The sequence below is a fragment of the Aspergillus fijiensis genome (genome assembly GCF_003184825.1).
Source record: "Aspergillus fijiensis CBS 313.89 unplaced genomic scaffold BO72scaffold_5, whole genome shotgun sequence".
Lineage (NCBI taxonomy): Eukaryota > Fungi > Ascomycota > Eurotiomycetes > Eurotiales > Aspergillaceae > Aspergillus > Aspergillus fijiensis.
The window spans coordinates 496,018-519,237 of record NW_024468981.1 but is presented as its reverse complement, the minus strand read 5'-3'; the positions used below and the strand labels follow the sequence as shown (position 1 = coordinate 519,237).

At 54.0% G+C, this 23,220-nt stretch overlaps 8 protein-coding genes across 8 annotated transcripts; 7 read left to right on the top strand and 1 right to left on the bottom strand.

Moving 5' to 3' along the window:
- Window positions 1-453: 453 nt before the first annotated feature.
- BO72DRAFT_455407 (uncharacterized protein) lies at window positions 454-1,313 on the top strand (the record flags this gene model as incomplete). The annotated part of the gene is made up of 2 exons (XM_040946231.1): window positions 454-870; window positions 912-1,313. 2 exons carry the CDS (start codon window positions 454-456, stop codon window positions 1,311-1,313), a joined length of 819 nt encoding a protein of 272 aa, XP_040805520.1.
- A 645-nt stretch (window positions 1,314-1,958) lies between these two features.
- BO72DRAFT_369076 (CoA-transferase family III) lies at window positions 1,959-4,004 on the top strand (the record flags this gene model as incomplete). The annotated part of the gene is made up of 6 exons (XM_040940903.1): window positions 1,959-2,230; window positions 2,293-2,502; window positions 2,571-3,285; window positions 3,346-3,428; window positions 3,501-3,579; window positions 3,645-4,004. 6 exons carry the CDS (start codon window positions 1,959-1,961, stop codon window positions 4,002-4,004), a joined length of 1,719 nt encoding a protein of 572 aa, XP_040805519.1.
- A 789-nt stretch (window positions 4,005-4,793) lies between these two features.
- On the top strand, window positions 4,794-7,314 carry BO72DRAFT_421052 (MFS transporter). Its single transcript, XM_040942750.1, has 2 exons — window positions 4,794-5,571; window positions 5,630-7,314. The coding sequence occupies exons 1-2, from the start codon at window positions 5,200-5,202 to the stop codon at window positions 6,830-6,832; spliced, it is 1,575 nt and encodes a 524-aa protein (XP_040805518.1). The 5' UTR covers window positions 4,794-5,199; the 3' UTR covers window positions 6,833-7,314.
- A 3,433-nt stretch (window positions 7,315-10,747) lies between these two features.
- BO72DRAFT_368823 (A4/G1 family peptidase) lies at window positions 10,748-11,615 on the top strand (the record flags this gene model as incomplete). Its single annotated transcript, XM_040940894.1, has 2 exons — window positions 10,748-11,325; window positions 11,399-11,615. 2 exons carry the CDS (start codon window positions 10,748-10,750, stop codon window positions 11,613-11,615), a joined length of 795 nt encoding a protein of 264 aa, XP_040805517.1.
- Window positions 11,616-14,310: 2,695 nt separating this feature from the next.
- BO72DRAFT_444506 (uncharacterized protein) lies at window positions 14,311-17,436 on the top strand. Its single transcript, XM_040943825.1, has 2 exons — window positions 14,311-16,525; window positions 16,583-17,436. The coding sequence occupies exons 1-2, from the start codon at window positions 14,676-14,678 to the stop codon at window positions 17,385-17,387; spliced, it is 2,655 nt and encodes an 884-aa protein (XP_040805516.1). The 5' UTR covers window positions 14,311-14,675; the 3' UTR covers window positions 17,388-17,436.
- A 59-nt stretch (window positions 17,437-17,495) lies between these two features.
- BO72DRAFT_208711 (FKBP-type peptidyl-prolyl cis-trans isomerase) lies at window positions 17,496-18,392 on the bottom strand. Its single transcript, XM_040939647.1, has 5 exons — window positions 18,120-18,392; window positions 17,919-17,986; window positions 17,782-17,842; window positions 17,708-17,728; window positions 17,496-17,649 (listed from the first exon to the last, which is right to left on the bottom strand). Exons 1-5 carry the CDS (start codon window positions 18,254-18,256, stop codon window positions 17,604-17,606), a joined length of 333 nt encoding a protein of 110 aa, XP_040805515.1. The 5' UTR covers window positions 18,257-18,392; the 3' UTR covers window positions 17,496-17,603.
- A 588-nt stretch (window positions 18,393-18,980) lies between these two features.
- BO72DRAFT_345563 (CRAL-TRIO domain-containing protein) lies at window positions 18,981-20,431 on the top strand (the record flags this gene model as incomplete). The annotated part of the gene is made up of 4 exons (XM_040940659.1): window positions 18,981-19,676; window positions 19,748-19,789; window positions 19,851-19,950; window positions 20,010-20,431. Coding segments are annotated over 4 exons (1,260 nt in total), but the record flags the coding sequence as incomplete, so codon positions are not given.
- A 569-nt stretch (window positions 20,432-21,000) lies between these two features.
- Window positions 21,001-23,160, top strand: BO72DRAFT_421040 (FAD-binding oxidoreductase). The gene is made up of 2 exons (XM_040942749.1): window positions 21,001-21,803; window positions 21,857-23,160. The coding sequence occupies exons 1-2, from the start codon at window positions 21,497-21,499 to the stop codon at window positions 23,023-23,025; spliced, it is 1,476 nt and encodes a 491-aa protein (XP_040805513.1). The 5' UTR covers window positions 21,001-21,496; the 3' UTR covers window positions 23,026-23,160.
- The last annotated feature ends 60 nt before the right edge of the window (window positions 23,161-23,220 follow it).

The following is a 23,220-nucleotide window of genomic DNA, read 5'->3' as shown; positions in this document are numbered from 1 at the left end:
GAATAAGTATGTATGGACTATTACTGCTAGGGCTATGAGCGTGCTTCTTTGAACAAAGAAAGCATAATCAAGCACAGACATAGCTTAAATTAAAAGCTTGCACAAATTAGAAAAACCTTTTGTTGTAAGCTTAACAGCTCTTGCAAGAAAGTCGAACCTATACAGCCAAGGATGTTGAAAGACTCGCCTGAGACCTGGCATTCTTAAAGACTCCTCGTTGGAGTGTTCCCGAGATTCTACGCCAAAGTGGTGGTTGTCGATCTTTCATGAAACAAAAAATGCCAATGTCAACAGGTATAAAGCCACAGCCGTTGCCGATCCTTTTATACTCCCAAGATCATCACTGGCTCATTCGTCAAGGTCAAAGTCTACCATCACCAGACCCGACGGACACTAGTCACGGTGTGCATCTTATCCACCCAAGCCCTACTACCCTTGTCTAACCCTGCGACAATGTCTCGAATCACTGTCATGCTCCTCTACCCCGTTCTCTTCGCCCTCACGGTGATTGGAATGGGAATACCCAACCGTACTGAACCCAGTGCGGAGCTCGAGGCGTATCACGCCTACGCCATGTGGAACCCGCACTCCGCGGCTTTCGACACCATTCTGCTGGACAACGCCATGCAGGGATACCTGCGCGAGCAAGGCAGCATCATGGTGCTGAAGCCCGAGCCGGAGGCGTACGCTCTCGGCGCCGACCTCGTGACGAACCTCGAGCGTCTGATGAACGACGTTGTCCTGGAGCTCTTGGCGCTCCTTCCCGGCCGCGCGGAGGACCATCTCGCGGAGATTGAGGAAGTCTGCGATCTCATGTTCGGCAAGCTGCTCGCCGCGATTCTGGTTGAGGAGTTCCTGGAGGAGGCCACGGTGGAGGACCTGAACGATCTCGAGCTCACGGTCTCCTCCAGCGCGCCGTCGATGGCCTCGTGCCGGACATTCGCGCCCTCCTGCCCAAGCTGGAGCAGGTGGTCGGCCATGTGATGCACCTCGGTGAGGAGGAAGACACCACCACGCCCGCAGACATGTTGCAGAAGATTGAGTACTACCTCCTCGAGGAGGTTTTCCTTTCTCCGGATGTGGTGGCTGTTCTGCGCAAGATCAAGGTCTATGGCGCAAAGTTTCAGAAAGTCCTGCCCCGGCACTTTCGGGAGCGGTTCGTCCAGCTCACGCCACCCGGCGGCTGGACGTTCGAGTTGTCAATTAATGTGAATAGTGGCGAGGATGAGGCTGAGCTGACGATTGATTTGAGTATTCAGGATATCCTCAACCGCTGGGAAGAGCGCAAGGCTTCTGAGAAGGTCGAGCTCTAGGGGGTTGATCGGATATCCCCGGATGGAACATCCCTTTTCTATCTTGAAGAGGCATTTCATTGATTTTAGACTGTTTTGCTGTGAAGAAAAATATTATCCATTACATCTTTCACCTTTATTAATCTCAGAGATTTTACCTTGCGTATACTTTAACCGGGCTTTCGTCCGCTTCTGCGCGGTTTTGAAGTAGTGTGGATAGAGCTGGAGCCAAGATCGCGACCTGCCATACAGACGGTTGCCACCAACCTTATTATGACCTCCTTTCACGAGAAGTGATACAGTGCCTTGTTAAAAAATAATGTCTCGCTAAGCCTGCATAAGCTCAAAATTATCCACGCAACCCCATCACAACCGCAGTGGGTCACACTGCCGATCAGTTGCTCTGTCCAGCAGCCGGAGACTGACCGCCAGGCCGCTGCACCCACCACGCAACCATCGTATGCTGTGCAACCAAGCAGGTTGATGTGAAAAGTGGGGTTGGGACAAGGGTGATGTTGTTGTCTTGTAGAATGGGCTCATGTGGAGGTCAAGCATGATAAGCGTGAGGTTCCCCTTCATAACCCGCGTCGACCCCCCCAGTGTTGTTTTCGATTTTCCGATTGCCGACCGATATACTTGCTTTAACCGAAAACCCCAACAGGCAAAATGCCATCAGCATCCACCTACTCGGTCCCCCAGGAATCGAAGCAGGTCTTCGAGACTGGCATCCTGAACAATCCACTTTTCAGCCATCTTCCCCCAGAGCTGCCGAAGCTAGGTGGATATGTGCAGTTCGAGGGCTCCGCACAGCCCAGCATCCCCATCAATTGGAGATTTGCAGAGAGTATCTCCGCGCTGAAGGCATTCGAAGCGACCATGGTCAATTACTTGGTAATTCGAAAGTATCAGGTTGACCCGGTCAGAGTCACCATCGACACGTGAGTTCACACCTAGCTGAAACGCAGGCTCTGCATCTAGCTGACAATGTGTGGTGTCGTAGAGACCATGCGTCGCTGTATTTCATGAGTCCGCTACTTGCACAGATAGTCGATTCTGACGGCAAGCCAAAACCAATCAACCTCTTCGGCTCCAGCATGGCTCAGCTGTTTCCCGAGCAGGACAAACATCGCGCGACCGATGGCGATCATCGGCGTCTCGCGACCAATATCTACAAGACCAAGGATGGTCGATTCTACCATGTGCATGGTAGGTAGTGGTCCTCTAAAGCCCCTTGCAATAAGCACGAAGAGTCATCAAATTGACACAGCATGCAGGCAGCATGAACCCCGAGCCAACCCTGACAGCGCTGGGCCTCTCCCTCGAGGGACCCGCAGAAGATACTTACCAGTCAGCCGTCGAGCGCATCCAAGGAGCAGTCTCCCAGTACGACTCCGCCACGCTGGACCACCTAATGAACGAACAGACCCGTCAGGCCGGCACGATCGCATGGACCTCGGACGAGTATTTCGCCACGGAGCACGGTCGCCAGAACAGCCACGTAGGGTTATATGAGATCGAGAAGGATGTGCACGCCACCCAGCCCCCGTCCTGGTGGCCTGAGCAGCCCAGCCTGCCCTCATCACCCAAGCGACCGCTCGCCGGCCTCAAGGTTGTAGATCTGACTCGAGTGATTGCCGCCCCTTCCATCACCCGGGGGTTGGCCGAGCTTGGCGCGAGCGTCATGCGGGTCACCTCGCCTCAGATCACCGATATGTCTGTGCTGCACCCCGACCTCAACTGGGGGAAATGGAACTGCTCGCTCCACCTGAAGGAGGAAGCCGACCGCGAGCGACTGCGGCAGTTGATCCGCGAGGCGGACGTCGTCGTAGACGGGTATCGGCCCGGCGTGATGGATCGTCTGGGGTTCAGTCGGCGGGAAGTTTTCGATTTGGTGAAAGATCGATCGTATGGGATCCTACATGTGCGCGAGAATTGTTATGGGTGGCATGGGCCTTGGAGCCACCGGAGTGGGTGGCAGCAGATTAGTGATGCGGTGGGTACACCTACCCAATACTTCTTTCTATCCCTCGGCTAACTTGCAATCTTGCAATAGTGTTGTGGTGTATCGATGAGCTTTGGGCAGGCGATGGGCTTGGATGAACCTGTAACTCCAGTCTTCCCTAACTCGGATTATTGGTGAGTTCGCTCGGTCGTCCTTGAGTTCTACCTAGTAGCTATATTCAGCTGACCGCTCTGGATGCCATACAGTACTGGCGTTGCGGGAGTGGCCGCCATCCTTGAAGCACTGGTGAGAAGAGCAGACCACGGAGGCAGCTATGGCATTGATGTAGGGCTCTTCCCCCGCACTTTCCCATTGGATGAGCTCCAGCTAATCAGCTGTATCGTGTACAGGTCTCTCTCAACTACTACTCGCAATGGCTGGTCCGCTCGTGCGGCACCTACGACCAGGAGGTCTGGTCCGAGCTGTGGACACGCCACGGCTCGCCCGTCTTCCGCCACTACCACGCCATGCCTTACCTACTGCCGGAGATGATGAAGCTGCTGCACCAGCACAATGCACAGACACTGTTCCGCTCGGAGTTCTTTGAGACTCGTCACTCAGGTGCGATTGACGCGAGTTTCAGGGTAATAAAGCCCGTCGCGCAGTTCGAGGGGGCGGCCGTGGCGCTTGGGTATAATGTGGGGACGCGGGGTAACGGAGTGGATTCACCGGTTTGGCCGGCCGATTTGAGGACGGAAGTAGTGCGGTGAGGGGTAGCCATGAATGCGGCTGCATACTGCATAGGTAAACAGAACAAAGTCCCAGGTTGCAGTTGCATGGTTGAAGAATGTCGGGAAGGCTCTTTGTGCCAGGTAAAGTGGGGTGGCTGTCTTGTGACGCCTGCTAACAGGGGTTGGGGCGTGGTGAGAGCGGAGCGGGGATGATCAAGGCTGCCCGCTGAGTCAACACTCGATGCCTCCAACACAAGCCGGTTGTTGTAAAAACACAAGTCGGTGGTAAGAGTTTCACGTGAAGAAGTGTCTATTTTGAACCATCGTGCAATCATTGAGAAACTCATCTTGAGAACCATGTAAGTTAGCACATGTGTAATTTCTAAGCAAGGGGATGGTGCGACAGCCGGCTCCATCCACGTGCAGTCGGATATCGTGCCGATTTCTGTCATCATTGTCAGCAAGCATAACCAAACGCTTTGCAGGGTTGGTTGGATATTTTCCAGCTCCTAATGCATCTTGCTTCCATGCCGGGAAGAGATCAGCTTCAGCAACACGAGAAACGTTCGGTGGCTAGGCCACAACACAAGAGCAGCGCGACAAATCGGATTGGTCAAATCAGATGCCGAAAGTGGGCCACTGACTCAGTGTGGCCCGGGTTCAATCATAAGTTCCAAGTTGAAGCTGCCCAGACCATGGGCCACAATCCTAGCACTGAATCAGCGCTTCCTCCCCGGGATTGCCCTCAAATCAGAATTCATCCGCTCAAGAACCTTGACGCTTAACGCCTATCCCCGCTCTGCTGCTGGCTTGCTTCGATTCTGCAATCCTTCGCCCAGTCAAACCAATCACCCTTCAAGAGTGTCCGCTGTGACCTTCAGCACAATAACTTGTGCCTATGCACAAGGTCAATATGCAGCCGAAACCGCCGACAGCATCCTGGTTTATGCATACCTTTATGCTGCCAGCACACTTTAGCCCCAATCCCATCATCAACAGCCCCATTTATAATCTTCAAGCATCGCTCTTACCTTGCGTTTTGCAGTCTTTATTTTGTACCCGCCAAAATTTCTCTTTCTAATATATATTTAATACCGTTGTAGTCTCGTCTACATCACCTCACTTTATCCGCTCGTTAACCTTTTCTTCATCTCCCACAGCGATCGTCCTCTTTCTAGACTCTAATATTTAGCACGACTAATTCTCCGATTGGCGGAAACTCACTAGGCAGACAATGGAGGACGTGGAAAGCCAACGGCGCTTCTCGGAGAAATCTGCATACTCGGGCACGTCCAACGACCAACCCACCCTAACAGAAGATACAACTGCCCCGGCTACCGCTACACCAACACGTCCACTGTTTCCCGAAACCGACCTCAGTCGAGGCATTGTGGGATGGGATGGGCAGGATGATCCTCACAATCCACAGAATTTCGCCAGTGGGCGCAAATGGGGCTTGCTCGCCCTGATCAGCTCCATCACCTTTATCTCACCCCTCGCATCGAGTATGTTCTCTCCGGCCGTGGGCTACGTGGGCAAAGACTTTGGGGTGTCCAACGAGTACCTCCTGTCATTTAGTGTTACTATCTTCTTGCTGGGGTATACGGTATGTTTTACCCGGTGACATATCCTTCATAGCTAATCTAATGAATACCTTGCGCTAGATTGGACCCCTTTTCCTCGCCCCTCTCAGTGAGATCTACGGTCGTCGGATCGTGCTCAGCTGCGCCAACTGGTTCTTCGTGGTATGGCAGATCGGCTGCGCCCTCGCACCCAACATCTCCGCTCTGATTGTCTTCCGCCTTCTTGCCGGCATGGGCGGTGTCGGCAGTCTCACGCTCGGCGCCGGTGTTATCGCCGACCTTTTCCCCACCGAACAACGCGGCATGGCCACTTCCATCTGGGCCCTCGGCCCACTGATCGGTCCCGTCGCCGGGCCCATCGCCGGCGGCTTCATCGGCGAGACCATCGGCTGGCGCTGGGTGTTCTGGATTCTCCTCATCGCCGGCGGGTGCATCGCCGCAGGTATCGAAGTTCTTAACCGGGAGACCTACGCCCCTGTCCTGATCCGGTGGAAGACCGAAAAGCTCGCCAAGGAACTCAACCGCAGCGACCTGCGCAGCGCGTACGACAAAACCACCACCAACCAAGGCGGGCCCCGTCTCAGCGAGGCCCTGAAGCTCGGCCTCAGCCGCCCCTTCCTTCTCCTCTTCAAGTCCCCCATCGTCCTACTACTATCCGTCTACATGGCCTTTGTCTACGGCCTACTTTACCTCTTCTTCACGACCATCTCCTCCGTCTTCCAGGAGGACTATGGCTGGTCGACGGGCATCTCCGGACTCGCCTACCTGGGGATCGGCATCGGCTTCATGACGGGACTCGCCTTGATCGCCTTCTCGAGCGACCGCATCGTCGCCAAGCTGACCGCGCGCAACGGGGGCAAGTTCGAGCCCGAAATGCGGCTAGTGACCATGATCTTCTTCAGCTGTATCCTGCCCATCAGCTTCTTCTGGTACGGCTGGTCCGCCAAGTACAAAGTGCACTGGATCGTGCCGATCATCGGCATGGCCCCCTTCGGGATCGGCATGATGGGCATCTACATGCCCATCCAGACCTACGTCATCGACTGCTACCCGGCGTACGCGGCGTCGGCCAACGCGGCCCTCACGGCCACGCGGTCGCTCGTCGGCGCCCTCCTGCCCCTCGCGGGCCCGGCCATGTTCGATGCCCTCGGGCTGGGATGGGGCAATTCGTTGCTCGGGTTCATTGCGCTGGCGTTTGTGCCGGTGCCGATTCTGTTCAACCGGTATGGCAAGACGATTCGGGAGAAGTTCCCCGTGGATCTGGAGGGGAAAAAGGGGAAGTAAGCTCGGGGAAGTGGTTTCCGGGGCGGATTCTCGTCTCATGTTTCGGGTGTTGTGTAGAATTATAGAGGTTCAATAGACACGTCTCTCCTTCAATCTGGTGGGGCTGGCAGGTAGCAAGCGGTACGACTCGGGTGTGTTGGTCCTCCGTCGCCCGCTCTGCTTTGCCCGCAGGCTACTCTTTATTCCATTTCAAAATGGCCTAGGGACTGGAATCAAAAGCATTCGTTATTCTATGAGTCTTTGCGTGTTCCATTTTTGGTCGGTGTTTCTAAATGTTAGGCCATGTGACTTAAGGGTATTCACCAACCTTGAAGTGTGTGCCCATCTTCAGAATTCAGCTGGTTCAACCAGCCGACCAAACAGCGAAAATTCAAGATATTATTCCTATCATCCATCGCTGCGTTCATGAAACTTCGGGTACTTTTGTTGTCCTAAAGTTCGGTGATAGGAGTCGATTGTCAGATAATGATTTTGAATGGTCCACATATATTTATTTTCCGATGGCCCTGAAGTGCTCACAGCACACTCTGAGTAGAGACTGTAGCTTCTGAGTTTGACAACTTACACGACCAAAAGAATGAATAAGATCAAGATAGTCTCAATACAGTCAGCAATTCACTACTCGAAAACTGGACTGCCTGTAGCAGTCGAGGTGGACCATGGTCAACTCAACCACGTGTCACGTGATCACCACATAGGTTCCTCCTGCTTGGCCAGCCAATTTACAGCTTGCTTTAAACTTCATGTAGTGATCGAGGGCTATTGTCTTGAACTTATAACTTGAAAATGTACATCCAAGTACGAGAAGTCTCTTTCTAGGGGGACCCTCTGGATATGCTTGTTTAACTGACAATTCTCGTGGAGACGATAAACGTTGACGGAGTCGAAGTGTAGCTGGCCAGGCAGAAGACTGTAAATACCTACCATAGACAACGAATCCCATAGAAATTCACTCCTTGTCGCTATTTTCCAAGGTGTAGAAACTCTAGCCGTCTACCTAGACAGTCCAATGACAGTAATCTCCAATATGGGAAGGTGGTTTTCGCGCAAGATGCAGAAGATTTGAATGAATCGGGGGCAATGTTGTTACTCCATGGGGACCTCACAGAATGTAGTAAACCGTGGAGCTGAGTTGTTGATACGAAATCTGCCAGTATTATCATACTGGAGTAACTTAGGATGAGTACTCGCGGCAGAGCGTTGTATCTTACCTATAGAGAAAGGGGTACAGGTGAACTGGAGGCGGTCTTGAAAAGTCGCTATGGGCCCATATCTCCAATCCAGGTGTGCAAGGCCGCTCATACAAAATGGTCCGGTTGGATCATGTATCAGGTATGACTGCTTACTGCAAGATATTGCACCATACGGGTCCTGCATAGTACCGTACGGAGTGCGTGGAGAACGGAAGATTCCAGATCTCCCTAGACCCTTTTCTGGCATGGGAGTACGGAATTCTGCGGACGTTCTAGAACAACTCGCCTATGTAATGATACATCGCATACTTCCTAGGCCGAGGGTAAATTTCACTTTAACTTGCTGTTTTCCGCCAGAATGGAACGCGGCTTTGCTGAGGGAGAGTCCCGTTAGGCCATGAATCTGCTGCTTGGTCTACGCTTACCTAGAAGCAAGACGAAACTGGCCCCCAAGGAAGTTTTGCAATGAAGGGCTATGACAGTGGGTGTCATGGGTCCGGTCTTTCCTCGATTTTATGAGTTAACGGCTGGCTCCGTTGTGTAAGGCTATCTCCGAGGCGAGTTCAGGTTAGCGGAACCTCCGCCTCTAGCGACCAATGAATACCTATTACTCTCCTTGGACAGCTAAGTTAAAACCTTGCTAAGAACTTTACTCAGTGATGGGAAGACACGATACAGAAAGTCAAGGATGCTCAACTGCGTCTATATGAAAGGAGAGTTTTGTGGGTTCCCCAATCAAGCGTAAAGATCTGAGCGTAAAGACTAAAATATCCGAAATATTTTCGACATAATGTAATCGAGCCAGCTAGAGAGGGTAGACATCGTGTCTCGACCGGCCATTGAACTACTCAATACCACCCGCAGTTGAGTTGGCCCTGCTCGGAGCGGAGGGTTGTTGTTTTGATGAAGACCGACTCGTCCCTAAAGGTGTGGAACTACCATCTATCCCCAAGCCATGCGCCAGCTACGTCATCGGATTCAGGCACTAAATTAAGCGACGTCTACAGAGCGCCTAGCGACGAACAATTCAGAACCTGAGTTAACTCCAACGCGACTAGATCGTAGGTGAACAGGGATTGGACTAAGCGAAGTAGTATCGGGGCCAATTTCAGTTGTCGCCCACTTACGCAATGCTTTACTAGCTGGCAGGATTGATGAGTGGTATCTGATTGTTTGCCGCCCAAAATAATTGTAAGGCCAAAGTGTATACATTTTCTGTAACGTATCAAGAGCCCACAATGCTATGCGCACTCTGAAGAACAGGCGTCCAGATGATATGCTCTCGCCAACAATCTGCGTCGAAGCAGGTGAGTACCTGCCACCATCCTCAACCAGCCCGGCGTGAAGGACTCCAATCTCAGGTGCAATTAAGTTATATTAACGTCGGAGGTCAGCGCTGATAAGGACGGCGATGTGACGAAGATCGTTTCTTGGCGACAGCCATTGTTGGACAATCAAGCAGCGAGGCCGACTGAGGAGAGGTGGATAATGGAGAGGGGAAGAGCGGGGCGGGCGGCAAGGATGGCGGAGATCCCGTCGGTCGTCCGGCCGCGGGGTTTTGGCCTGCCCTGGGTTAGTCCCCCGACTTCGGCCTGCTAGCTATAGTGCCGTTCACTCACTGCGTAGCTCTGATTCTGAAATTCTTCACAGCAATAGGAGAAGGGCTATCTGGAGAGTTGCAAGGACTGCGAATTTTCTGAGGCAACGTCAGACACGGGCCGCCAGTCCAATGGGAGAATTGTCTTCATGCGCCCTCCATCGGAGGCCCGCGCTGAGCACCGGCGGCTGGATATGGTTCTGCAGGTGCGGGCAGAACGAGGGGTGCATAACCTAAATGTCAAGGTTATCAGCCGTAGGGAAAGATAGTATGTACGTGAGGGACGAGAGGCCTTGCTAGGAGGGCACGGGATACTACGCCGTAGTATTTGTGGATATTCCCCATCAATCAGCGCACACCCTGCCCCAACAGGTCAGTCATCAAGCAAGCAGGCATTAGCTCCGAGAGCAATGGGCAGACCCTTCCTTATCATGAGGCCGAGGGTGCAGATGTAAAGACTGATCAGAGCATCGAATTTCCTGATGCAGACTAGCGCACTCAGGCTAATAGGCGGCCTGGTAGGGGAAAAGCGGAGTAACTCAACTGATAGTCAGGAGATGGGGGTCCTCTGAAGCATTTGATCTCCTCTTCAGATTCACCCTCCGAGCTTCTACACAGTAGTAGGACGATCGTGTTCGCACATCATGAGCTTGAATTGCTGATCTATTTGGTCCCTGAGAGCAACGGACTGTCTAATCCCTAATGTTGAGTCGACTGAAGCTTTCGCCGAGGATGCCAATGTCTGCCACCACCACCAAGCATAGGCCAAGCGGGAGGAGTGATTGAGCCCTCATTAACCCGTTGCTTCAAGCGTCTTGGCTCGTCAGCCACTATCTGCTTCAATCTTAGTGCTTGCCCTGTGATAGGAACGTGTGCGTCCTTTCAGCCTGTATGGTCTTATCACCTCCAAATTGCTTTGCAGCGAGATACGTCGGAGTCCTGTCTGCAGGTCTCTTGGCTAGACCACATGATACGCGGCCAGAGGACAAGAGAAAGATATAAAGATGGCCTGAAATCCCCTCAAGCTCATGCCTTTTCCATCAGCAAGCATCCTCCGTCTTCAAAGCCCAATCTCGCTGACTTCCGCTCTTCTCTCAATCTCATCATCCCCAACCATCCAACAAAATGAAGACCTCTGCTCTCTTGACCGCTGGCCTTCTGGCCACCGCCGCCATTGCTGCTCCTCTCACCGAGAAGCGCGCCGCTGCCAAGCGTGCCGGCAGCCGTAAGAGCAACCGCCCTCTCAAGCCTGGCACCAGCGAGGCGATCAACCTGACCGGCTCCAAGAACGTCGAGTACTCGTCCAACTGGGCCGGCGCCGTGCTCATCGGTACCGGCTACACGGCCGTCACCGCCGAGTTCACCATTCCCACCCCCTCCCTCCCCTCTGGCGCCTCCAGCCGCGAGCAGTACTGTGCCTCCGCCTGGGTCGGTATCGACGGTGACACCTGCGGCACCGCCATCCTGCAGACCGGTCTCGACTTCTGTATCGAGGGCAGCACCGTCAGCTACGACGCCTGGTACGAGTGGTACCCCGACTACGCCTACGACTTCAGCGGCATCAGCTTCTCCGCCGGCGACGTCGTCAAGGTCACCGTCGACGCCACCAGCAAGACCGCCGGTACCGCCACCGTCGAGAACGTCACCAAGGGCACCACCGTCACTCACACCTTCAGCGGTGGTGTTGATGGCGATCTCTGCGAGTATGTTCTCTTCCTTCCCCCCCCCCACCCTGTTGTCTGTGCAAAAGCCGTGATCACTAACTCCCTTTCACAGGTACAACGCCGAGTGGATCGTCGAGGACTTCGAGGAGAACTCCTCCCTCGTTCCCTTCGCCGACTTCGGCACCGTCACCTTCTCCAGCGCCTACGCCACCAAGAGCGGCTCCACCGTTGGGCCCTCCGGCGCCACGCTCATCGACATCGAGCAGAACAACAAGGTTCTCACCTCTGTCTCCACCTCCAGCAGCTCCGTCACCGTCGAGTATGTTTAAATGGGACTCTTGGGGATGTGAAGCGAGAATGCGGCTTGGGTGGTTGGAGGTCCTTTGGGACGTCGAACGCCTAGGATTCAACGGGATGAGATCATTGGAAATGAAGACGAGAATGAGCGAATATTGTCACTGATTGAGATTGTGCTTTGTTGATTGTGTTAGGGGCTTGCCTCTGAAAATTGAGCTTAGTGTTGCTGCAATATGATTGCTGTGATTGAGAGTTGTTCTTTAGTATCTGAAGTCTAGCCTGCTGGAGATAGTAGGTTGCAATGTGTGTAACTTGGAGGTTAGTACCTCGACTAGGTACGGGTGAACAGGACCCTTAAAGACCAGTTCGAGTACGCTTCATGATGGTCTGCGCTACTGAATAACTGCAAGTTCGACATCGAAGAAATTGTAACACGTAGATGGCACCGTTGCTGCGCCATATGCAGCTATGCTGGAGCGGATGTGAAGATTGCCGAGAGGTGGTAAAGGTCGACTGCGGAAAGACTCGCGGCCTTTTGTGCAGTAACTTAACTTACTTTCCGTTTGTACTGTATCTAAGCAGTGGTGAATCCCCCTCACTTCTGTTCCCCATCTCTTCCCCTCATTTCTCCGCATCAACCACAACATCCATCTTTAACCTCATTGACAATTTCGAACCTGGAAATTATGATTCCATGACAAGCGGCCCTTTCACTTTGGAATGTGACCGATCCTGGGCATTCCTTACCCGCCATGATGGAACCCGCAATCGCCAACGCCAACGCCGCGTCCGGTTTCATTTTATGAGAGTCGCGGGACGAGCCGAAAACCCCCCGATCGCATCCTCCCGCCGGTTCCAGTCACCAGTCTGTGCAAATGTCAACAAAACTCCCATGGTTCGTTCGCATAATGAGCCGATGCTTACTCCGGCAATGATTGCGCCACAGAAAGTTACCCCTGGTAGGCGATAACACGCTGTCACCTCCACGATGAATCGCGGGCGTCTCGCGTACCAATGCGACAAGCTCTGTCGCGCGGTCGGAATCCGATCACGTGCGAAACCACTGCTGACGCTCGACTCCGTACAGCTGATGCTGTGAGGATAGAGCAGAGCTGGTTGCGCCCAAGGTCTCGTCAGTATTGGTCGACGTCATGCCCATTTTACACCTCAGTTCTTGCGCAGATCCAGCTCTATATTGGGTTCTGCTGAGTGAACAGAGCAGAGTTGGTGAGTATCCTGCTACCTTGATCAGAAGCTCCCCTACTGAGAGTTGTGCTTGGTTACGATAGATTGCGCTCCGACCGCGTACCTGATTTCGGAGCTATCATTCGAGCGCACTTATCAGGGAAAGAACCGATCGGTCGGCAATTATCTTCTCGACTATATATCCAAGCACTGCCTTTTAGAGGTTCGATCGTCGAACGATAGAATTGGAAGACCGATACCGAGTCCAGAACACCACATGGAAGGAACACTCCAGGCGTAACGCAAGGCTTACATTTTGAAATCAACTCGCCGGGCTGCGCAAGCACAAGTCTGCAATGCTGCGCGGATGCAGTAAGCTTCAACTCTTATTCAATTCGAGGCTCAGACCTACCGACTGATGTTGTTTTGTAAGACTAGTCTCGTTTTACAATATTTGAGGGTACTGTACAGTTGCAAAGCAATTACCTTGCAATACGACCGCTTCAGCCCTTCCTGCAAGACTGATTTTTTGTTCCAGTGCAGGTCTACACAGAACCAGCTTTTTACTGTCGATGCCTGGCGCTCGAGTCGTCTGAGGTGGTAAAGAAATCTACTGTGCAGAGTTTAGGGTATTGCGACCGCGGGACGGACGACCAGCAAATCTGACTAGATGAGTCGTTACTGCCAAACTCTATAATATTACAAATTTGCACCCATCGCTAGGATTAAGTCATCCTCTTTTCTTGCTTATGCTGTATCTAGTCTATGCGACCGTCATAAGTCATTGCAGAGACTCGAAGTTGCCGGTGGCATGAACTGGTGATCAGCGACGGAACCAACCCAGAACAGCAGAGGACCAGGACAAGGCTCCATCTGCCGTTTCGAAAACGATCACACGAAAGAATTCAAGACGAGATATATCGAGCCTCTTCCAGGTAGGTGTCTCCGGGGTAGTGATGTGGGGCAGTGCACTGACTGCACTACGTAGATCTATTCACATGCGATGGCCGCTCTCCCTGGTGATACACTTTGTCTGTCTTTCGAAGAGCTAGATGATTCTCTGGCACGCACGCTAATTGTAATCGACCATGAGCAAAGCATATGAACCTACCGCGCAATGCGTATGGCCGAGATGAAAGGAAGTCCTGCACAGGGCAAATTAACAAATCAAAAACATGCATCCGTCGACATCATCGCAAGTCCATCAGAGAAAGCCAGTTTCGGAGTGTGAGTAGAACTATCATATCAATTTAGCATCCTTCCGCTGTGATGCTGCACCTTACTCAGGCCAAATGAAAGGATTTCGATTGGTGGAGACTGCTTGAATTGCAGGCAATTCGATTTCACAATCGATCTGAGACAACAGCATGGCCTTATTTGAGCTTGGTATTATACAGTACTCTGTCAGACGCGCAGGAACGGCCCTTGTCCGTGCGTCATCCGTCCAATTTCACCTATGAGGCGATGCTCTCGCTTCTTGAAGACGATTTGACAGGTACAGGCATTCCACGTCCAAAGATAACGGTGTTGGTGGCGAAGGAGCCGCCGACGAGGCCATGCCTCTCGTATTCATTTAATCCTCATCCTTCAAGTGCCGATCGGGTGCCACTGACCACATCATGATTAAGGATCTTCGTTCCGGGATCCATGGACCAGTGAAAGAATCCTGCTGCCACTGCCAAGGCATCTACAGCCTGACTGCGGTCCAGCGTTGATAGAAGACAAGGGTTTGTCTCAACGACTTTGCGGTGCTAGCACGCCAAGTGGAGCGATGGTCCGCTAGTTCGACGCTAAGTGGTGTTAACCACGAGGCTGAAGCAATCACTTTCCGCTCTGACCCAGTCCCCATATTTAGCAGGCGTACTAACGGACCCGGCCGCAGGGTCTAAAAACCCCTGGCCACCAATATGTGTGCTCCCAAATTTTCTTCGCCGCTCGTTGTTTTTGTTCCCCTTCCAGCGTGCTACGCGTCGAAAAAAAACTTCCCCAATGCCTTGGATTCCAACACCATGGGTGTAGACAGTGATCCGGTACACGTGACCGTGGAGGGGTCCCGCCCACCATCTGCTTGGCGCGAGCAGTTTCGTTATTCGAGCATTCCCGATGAGACTCAGGGCAGAAAAGGACGATGGGCAGACCTCTCATCTCGATTCAAACTGCTGGCCAAGGCCGAGGAAGGGAGTGAGTGGATTAGAGGCGCGCTGATATGTACCTGGATTACAGGCACCATCCTAACCGTCAACATCATCATGCTGCTCGTAGCAACGATCATTGCATACCGTGGCCAATGGAAAACAAATCGAGGTCAATTCCAGATGGCGGAGTTGTATAGTGGACAGTGTTCGCGCTCTAGCCACTGGGCGACAGGGCTACACGTGATCATCAACGTATTGAGCACGATTCTTCTCGGGGCTAGCAACTACGTGATGCAATGCCTGGGGGCACCGTCCCGGACAGACATCGATCGGGCTCATGCTAAGTCGCGATGGCTCGACGTCGGCACTTTCAGCTTTCGCAACTTTGCGGTCATGGACCGACGCCGCAAGATTTTATGGTTGCTGCTTTTGATCAGCTCGACGCCAATCCATATGATTTACAACTCCGTCATTTTCTCATCGATTTCGACCCTCGACTATGGAATTTTCATGATACCAGATGATCTATCGCCAACTGAGACTTTGATCGGCAACGACACTACCAGTCGTGACTCGTTTCTGTCTGAGGTTGGGTCCGAGGCAGATGTCGTTCGAACGCAAATTTTCAACGGGACCTTTGTCAATGCGACGGCGAAGGATTGCACCACCAGATACAATGTCGAGTACAATACGGAGTATGGTACACTGATCTATGTCGCAGGTCGACAACACTTTCATAACACTAGCAGTCTTCGGCTTGGAGGTTTGGAGAGATATGCATCGGTGTATGAGATCATGCAGGGTTTGAATGACAATTCGCCTCCAAATGCAAGCAATTTGACGCTGACCAGTGAGTACTGGAGTTATCGCGTCTGGAACTATTCGGTTCCTGATCCCCTAGATGCGAGTGTCTCTTACATCAATCTCGTGGGGCCTGCCTACGAAGACATGGTCCTGAGTGGTAATGCTAGCCTGAGTGCGGACTTGTACACTCTTGCCGAGTACAACTATGCCTACAATCCGTCCTACGAAGCTCTGCGCGCGTACTTGGACACCCCTTCTCACTGGAAGAACAGCTCCTGGGCAGCTGCTGTGACCTTTGAATTGCTAGGTACCGGGTCCATGTCTGATTTCTATACCATCGATCAGACAGGCGCGCGAGAGGTCCCTGTATCACACTGCCTGATCAAAGAGGAGGAGCAACGTTGTCAGCTGTTCTTCAGTCCTCCAATTGCGATTGTCGTCATTGTATGCAATACCATCAAAGTCGTCTGCATGCTGCTGACTGCCCGGGTCAAGCGCACGGACCTCATGTTAAGAGTAGGTGATGCGCTGGCCTCATTTCTCACCCGGCCCGATCCGACTACCCGTGGCCGATGTCTGCTCTCCCGCTCGCAAATGACTCGCGGGCCGCAGGCTTGGACCCTCCCTGGCATTGTTATCGGTTCATGGAAAGGATACACGTTACAACGAAGAGCTCCGAGCCCAACCTCACACTCGCTGGACAATCTCTCGTCGACAATCACCACAAAAGACACCAAATTCTACCCCAGCATTCTTCCACCGCGTAAAAGATGGTACCAAGCGGTCAGCTGGCGACGTTGGACGCTGGTTCTTCTCTTGTAGGGTCCTTACCTCTCGACCTCAACAGCTTTGCTGCAAGAACTAACCCTCATTAGCTTTATCGCTTGCATAGTCACAGCCATCTGGCTAACCACTTACGCTATACGCCAAACCGAAGGCTTCAGCACGGCCATGAGTCTCGGCTTCGCGCAAACCAGCGCCACCACCATGATCCAGTATATTTCCTCGAACATGATCGCCCTCGTCCTTCTCGCCAACACGCCCCAGATAGTCCTCTCCATCCTCTACTTCCTTTCCAATAGTCTTTTGACGTGCATGCTTGTTGCCGAGGAATGGGACCAGTACGCACTGCACCGGCGGCCACTGCGCGTCTCTTGGCCCCGCGGCCAGCAGCAGTCATCCTACTACCTCAGCCTCCGCTACCGATACAGCCTTCCACTGATGATCCTATCCGCGACGCTGCATTGGCTTCTCTCGCAGAGTATCTTCTTCGTCAACATCAAGGCATACGACGTGTACGGCGATGAGGACGAGGGGAACTCGTCACGGGGGTGCTGTTATTCTCCCATGGCGATGTTCATCACCATGTGGGTGGGAATCCTGGCTCTGGGGCTACTGGTCTCTCTGGGAGCGCGGCGTTTCAAGTCCCATATGCCGCTGGCAACGCACTGTAGCGCGGCGATCAGTGCAGCGTGCCATCCGCCAGAGGGGGACGATAGGGCGGCGGGTAAACCGGTCATGTGGGGGGAGATTCCGCGCGAGGCCGAGACACAAGTGACGACGCCGACCCCAGAGTATCCGTGGGCAGCGGAGCGGACGGATGGGGGTGAGCCGTATGGCCACTGCTCGTTCACGTCGTGGGATGTGGTGACGCCGAGTTTGGTGAAGTTGTATTATTAGTTTTTGCAGGTGTATATCACGAATGTGCATGGTCATGTATACGAGACAATAGACCTTTCCTTCGACTGTAAAAGCCAATATATCATACACACGTCTAAACCTACAAGGGCCATGTTCACTCCGAATCACTGCCGGAATCCAGGCCCCGTCCATTAATCGCCAACAATTCCACCGTGCTGCAGGATTAGCATCGTCCACCCAGACTCGGGGAGAAACTTACAAGACCAGATTCGCATTCCCGGGGATAAATGGCGGGGCGCCCCTGGTCGTCTACATTAGCATTCATCTTTCGGAAGCCTAGTCAGGATTCAGATGCGTACTTCTCCCCGTACCCATAATGCCTGTTCCTGTGATCAGCACACCCAGCCCGTACCAGAGGAAAGGGGAAACATACGGTCCGAACGTCAGCAGCGCTTTCTCTCCCAGACTCATCCCGAGCACCCCGACCTCCCAGCCTACCATCCCGAATCAGCTTCTTCAAAATTTTCGGTGGATATACACCAGGTGGGGATGGAAACGGCCATAACTTACCCTTGATTACCGTCCCCATCCCGATCTGGAAAGTAAAAGGATACCCGCGCTTGATGCTGCTGTCGAACCTGCTCCCCACAGTGTGATCTCGTTAGTGCACTCCTGCTTCCTGCAGAATTATCGACGGTATGTAGTCTCCTATACAGGCGGCGATAGCCCGTAGCGAATGTACGAAGCAACGCAAAGGGAGACAGCACTCACCGCCTTCCCCTTCCCCACGACCGCGTCGGATCATGCAGATACCCGTGGTAGTGGACGGTGACCATGTCGCCCTTCTGGGGGTAGTCGACTCCGTTCCCCGGGCGGAGGATCTCTTTGAGGAAGTCGATGAAGCCCATTTCTCTTGCCTCTAGTTAGGTTTAGGGGAGAGGGTGGGGTTTAGGAGGTATAGAATTGGGATTGTTGATGATGTGTGTTAGAGGCGTAGACTGGATTTGATGAGGTGTGCGGGTGCGACCGGGATGCGGAGGAGCGGGCGGGAGGAATCGCGGATTATTGTTGGTCCGGCGGATTACTATCTTGGGAACGTCGGTGGGCAGCTGTGGCAGGGGGATGGTTGTGCGGTTTGCGTGTCTTGATAGTGGGAGCTTACCATGATTCTAGATGGATTGAAGATTTCTAGGTTGGAGTAAAATTGATAATAATTTCATTGTTGAGTGTATGTTTGGCTACTTGAGTGGGTGTTTGGGTCCTTGATTTTGCCCGAGTCGGACACCATTACAAGACCTGGACATATTTATAGGAATCATGACAAAGACAACCTGGGGAGGTTTAGAACATAAAACAATTCCAGCTGGCTTCATTATCAAGCTAGGCATTGTCATAATTGTAGCTGATATTGCCAGCTCGGGGCTTCCCCACAGAGGAGCGCGGGCCGGGCAGTGCCGCCCCTTGAGATCTCCCCCAGGACCCGGTCGATCGCGGTTGGGGTCTTGGGCTAGTCCATGGTTTCAAGGTTGTGTGTGTTAGTCGGTCCCCCCTCTTCTTCATAAACAACTTCCACCCTCGTTCCCCTTCATCCTTATTCACCTCACCATGCCTTCTCCCACTCCCACTCCCCCTTCCCAACCACCAACCGGCTACATCCACAACCTCACCTCAGACCAGTCCACCAAGCTCCGTCAAATCTGGAGCATCATCCTCTACCTCATCAACAACCACGATGACACCACCGCCGAAAGCACTACCGCCCCAACAGCCGCCGGTCTAGCCTCCGCCCTCGCAGCCCACCACCTGCCTTCCCTCGACACCGTCCAACCCATCCTCGACACTCTCCCTCGCCACCCGCTCCCTTCCCTCCGCGCCGGCCTCCTTAGTCTCGCCAGACACGACTCTCCAGATACCCTCCTCCTCCGCTTCCTGCGCGCCCGCAAATGGTCCGTCCCCGCCGCGACCGCGATGCTCTGCCGCGCGATCCACTTCCGCCACACGCAGGACATCGACGCCCGGGTCCTGGCCGCCACCGAGCTGGACGCCCTGTACGAGGCCACCGCACAACCACCGCAGACCCCTCCCATACCGGGCGCCATCGGGGCGACGACCGTGAATACCACCGCGACGGACAGCCAGGCGTTCTTGAACCAGATGCGCATGGGGAAGGCGATCGTCCACGGGACGGATCGCCAGGGCCGGCCGGTCCTGCTCGTGCGCGTGCGGCTGCACCAACCCGGACAACAGAGCGAGGCGGTCATCACCCGGTTCATTTTGCATATGATTGAGACGGTGCGCTTGACGTTGGTCGATCCCGTCGAGACGGCGGTATGTTCTCCTCTCTCACATATTCATCGAGTGTGTCATTTGGAAGGGAGGCTGACGTGTTTGGTGTGTAGACAATCCTATTCGACATGACGGGGTTTTCGGTGTCGAATATGGTGAGTTCACCCCTTCTCATCCACAGATGGCCGGTAGGAAAATATCCTGAAGGGAGAATAGGAATTTGCGCCCGTGCGATTCGTCATCGATTGCTTTCAGGAGAATTACCCGGAGTATCTGGGGACTATGCTGATCCACAACGCTCCGTGGATCTTTTCGGGTGAGGCCCCGCTTCCTGTTTGCAGCTTTTTAATGGGGTAGTGCTTGGGCTGATGCAAGTAGGAATCTGGAAAATTGTCAAATCCTGGATGGACCCCGTCATCGTCTCCAAGGTGCACTTCACCAGGTCCGTCGCCGACCTGGAGCAGTTCCTCGTCCCGGACCAGATCCTCAAGGAGATCGGCGGCCCCGAGGCCTGGGAGTATGAGTTCGTGGAGCCCGTGGCGGGCGAGAACGAGCGCATGACCGAGACAGCCACGCGCGACCGGCTGCTGGCCGAGCGCGAGGAGCTGGCCTCTAAACTGCTGGAGTTGACGGAGGAGTGGCTGGGCGCGGCGGAGCCGGAGAGTGTGGCGGTGCAGCGGACGGAGGCTATTTCAGCCTGGCGCAAGCAGTATTGGGTGGTGGATCCGTTTGTTAGAGGACGCACGTGTCTGGATCGTACCGGGGTGATTCAGGAGGGGGGAAAGATAGACTTTTACACGGGGGTGGATCAGATTCAAGAGTAATGGGGCTTAGATGTAGCGTTGCTGTGTGCATCTACTGAGATTGTTCGATTTGGCTGCTTCGTGGTAGCAGCCTAAAAATGTAGTAGGTAGTATGTGAGTCCCGTCCAGGTCCGGGTTGTGCAACCGGGGCGTTCCTTGGATAGCAGGCCGGGTGACATCGGCACGATGTTCTAATTCATGGTTTTGCAATTCAGATTATCAATTCTGGTCATCTATCTTCTTGCCCATGATTCTCCGTGGTCATATGTCTTGTTTTAATGTATCAGTCGATTCGAGTGCGCAAGGCTTACAAGAGGTTGAGCTGTGCTGAAGAAATCCGACAGAGATACTGGTCCGGGTCACTCTTGAGCAACGCATGGGCACCGTTCCGGGGCTTCCGAAAGTGTCTTCTTTTATCGGGCATCGTACTTCGGTAAGCCAAGCAAGACAAAGTAACTTATAGGCTGCAAAGATAGTTCCCTACTGGACCGGCCATATATACGAGCCGATGCACATGGTACCGTGCATGGTATACAGGAATCAACCTTTCCGAGTGTTCTGCACCAGAACCGGTTTCAATCAGATCCTGACGGGTCCCCGGCCACCACGGGTAGCTGCTGAATTTTTCTTAGTGTCTACCTGAGTTCGCTAGATAAGCTACAACCAGACTCTCCGTACCATGTGTGGTAAGCTGATTGCGGCTGGCCTGGATGAGTGGATCCTTGAATTCAATAGATCGCCAGGCACGGCCAATCCTAATTTGCTGGTCCCGCCGATCGCTCGCGATCGCTCGTAAAAGTGACAAATTAGACGAACCATCCCTAGACTTCCCCCTCTCCGGGAACCCTGTCGAGTCAGTTCTCTGCTGACTTCCTGGAAAAGCAATGAAAGATCAGCCGAGTGACACATTCTTCTTGGGCGATGGAATGAGTGGGACAGGGCCGCCCCATCCCACCACCGCAGCTTTTATTTATTTACCCCTTCCCGGTCCCTCCGCCCTGGAATGTGCGCTGCGCTGCCTTGGGTCTCTCCCATAACAAACAAGCCACCACCACCAACATGGGTTTCTCACCGGCCCTCATGGTCTGCCTCTTGTGTCTTCTCGGTCTAAGCGCGGCAGCCACCACCAGTCTGAAGCCTTGCATCCTCTCTGCCGTCGACAATGACAGCACGCTCGCCGCCTTCAAGGGCGATCTCCTGTACCAGACCCTCGCGGTGAAAGTCTACAACCTCAACTACCCCGTCACTCCTGCTGCGGTGACCTTCCCGACCTCCAGCACCCAAGTCTCCGAGATCGTGCAGTGCGCCAACCAACTGGGATACAAGGTGCAAGCCAAGAGCGGAGGACACAGCTATGCCAACTACGGTATTCCCTCCCTTCCCCTCCCCCTGATCAGCAACAACACTGACCAAACCCAGGTCTGGGCGGCACGAACGGCGCCATCGTCGTCGACCTCAAGAACATGAAGTCCTTCGCCTACGACGCGACCACGCAGCGCGCCACCGTCGGCGCCGGCATGCTCAACGGCGAACTGGACACGCACCTGGTCTCCGCGGGTAACCGGGCGGTGGCGCACGGCACGTCGCCGCAGATCGGGATCGGAGGCCACGCGACCATCGGGGGACTGGGCCCGACGGCGCGGCAATGGGGGATGGAGCTGGACCACGTGCTGTCGGCGGAGGTGGTGCTGGCGAACGGGAGCATCGTGCGCGCATCGGACACGGAAAACCCGGACCTGCTGTTCGCCGTCAAGGGGGCGGGGGCCAGCTTCGGCGTGGTGACGGAGTTCGTCCTGCGCACGGAGGCGGCCCCGACCGAGGCGGTGCAGTACACCTACACGTTCAACCTGCTGGGGAGCGCGAGCTCGCGCGCGCAGCTGTTCAGCGACTGGCAGGCGTTCATCACAGAGGAGGACCTCACGCGCAAGCTCGCCAGCATCATCACCATCCTGGCCGGGTCGGTGATCATCTCCGGCACCTTCTTCGGCTCGCAGGCCGAGTACGACGCCCTGGGCCTGGCGGCGCGGTTCCCCGGCGCCGACGGCAACTCCTCCGCCATCGTGTTCACCGACTGGCTCGGCCTGACCGCCCACTGGGCCGAGCAGAGCATTTTGGATCTGACGGGGGACATCCCCGCGCACTTCTACGCGCGATGTCTGGCCTTCCAGCAGGACACGCAGATCTCCGAGGATGGCGTGCAGCAGCTCTTTGAGTATTTGGACACGGCGAGCACGGGCTCGTTGCTCTGGTTCGTCATCTTCGATCTCGAGGGTGGCGCCATCAACGACGTCCCCAACGATGCGACCGGGTTCGCCCATCGGGATACCCTGTTCTGGATGCAGTCGTATGCGGTGACCTTGGGCCAGGTGTCGCAGACCACGTATGACTTTTTGGATGGCGTGAACGAGATCATCCGGAATAATACGCCGGGGATGGGAGATGGGGTGTATCCGGGTTATGTGGATCCGAGGCTGGAGGATCCGCGGCGGTCGTACTGGGGTGGGAACTTGGAGCGGTTGGGGCGGATTAAGGCAGCGGTGGATCCGGGGGATGTGTTTCATAACCCGCAGGGGGTGCTGCCTGCTTAGGGGTTATTTTCTCCCGGAAGTGTTGTTAGCAGTGGTACATAGTACGTAGTATAGCATTTCGGTAGCGGGTATTTACGTGAGGCGTCACTCCGCGAGTTAGCTTTACATTGGTCAGTACATCGATATTACTTCTTCATGGAATATCTGTAGAGTTATGATGATACTCAATTAACTTAAAATATGGACGAAGAAAAA

Bases quoted from the DNA above. Each gene is read 5' to 3' on its own strand.
- BO72DRAFT_421052 (XM_040942750.1), top strand. From the start codon at position 5,200: ATGGAGGACGTGGAAAGCCAACGGCGCTTCTCGGAGAAATCTGCATAC. The intron at 5,572-5,629 runs GTATGTTTTACC...ACCTTGCGCTAG, and splicing joins TCTTCTTGCTGGGGTATACG to ATTGGACCCCTTTTCCTCGC.
- BO72DRAFT_444506 (XM_040943825.1), top strand. From the start codon at position 14,676: ATGTGTGCTCCCAAATTTTCTTCGCCGCTCGTTGTTTTTGTTCCCCTT. The intron at 16,526-16,582 runs GTAGGGTCCTTA...AACCCTCATTAG, and splicing joins TGGACGCTGGTTCTTCTCTT to CTTTATCGCTTGCATAGTCA.
- BO72DRAFT_208711 (XM_040939647.1), bottom strand. From the start codon at position 18,256: ATGGGCTTCATCGACTTCCTCAAAGAGATCCTCCGCCCGGGGAACGGA. The intron at 17,729-17,781 runs GTATGTTTCCCC...TCACAGGAACAG, and splicing joins GCGCTGCTGACGTTCGGACC to GCATTATGGGTACGGGGAGA. The intron at 17,650-17,707 runs GTACGCATCTGA...GTAGACGACCAG, and splicing joins CATTATGGGTACGGGGAGAA to GGGCGCCCCGCCATTTATCC.
- BO72DRAFT_421040 (XM_040942749.1), top strand. From the start codon at position 21,497: ATGGGTTTCTCACCGGCCCTCATGGTCTGCCTCTTGTGTCTTCTCGGT. The intron at 21,804-21,856 runs GTATTCCCTCCC...GACCAAACCCAG, and splicing joins ACACAGCTATGCCAACTACG to GTCTGGGCGGCACGAACGGC.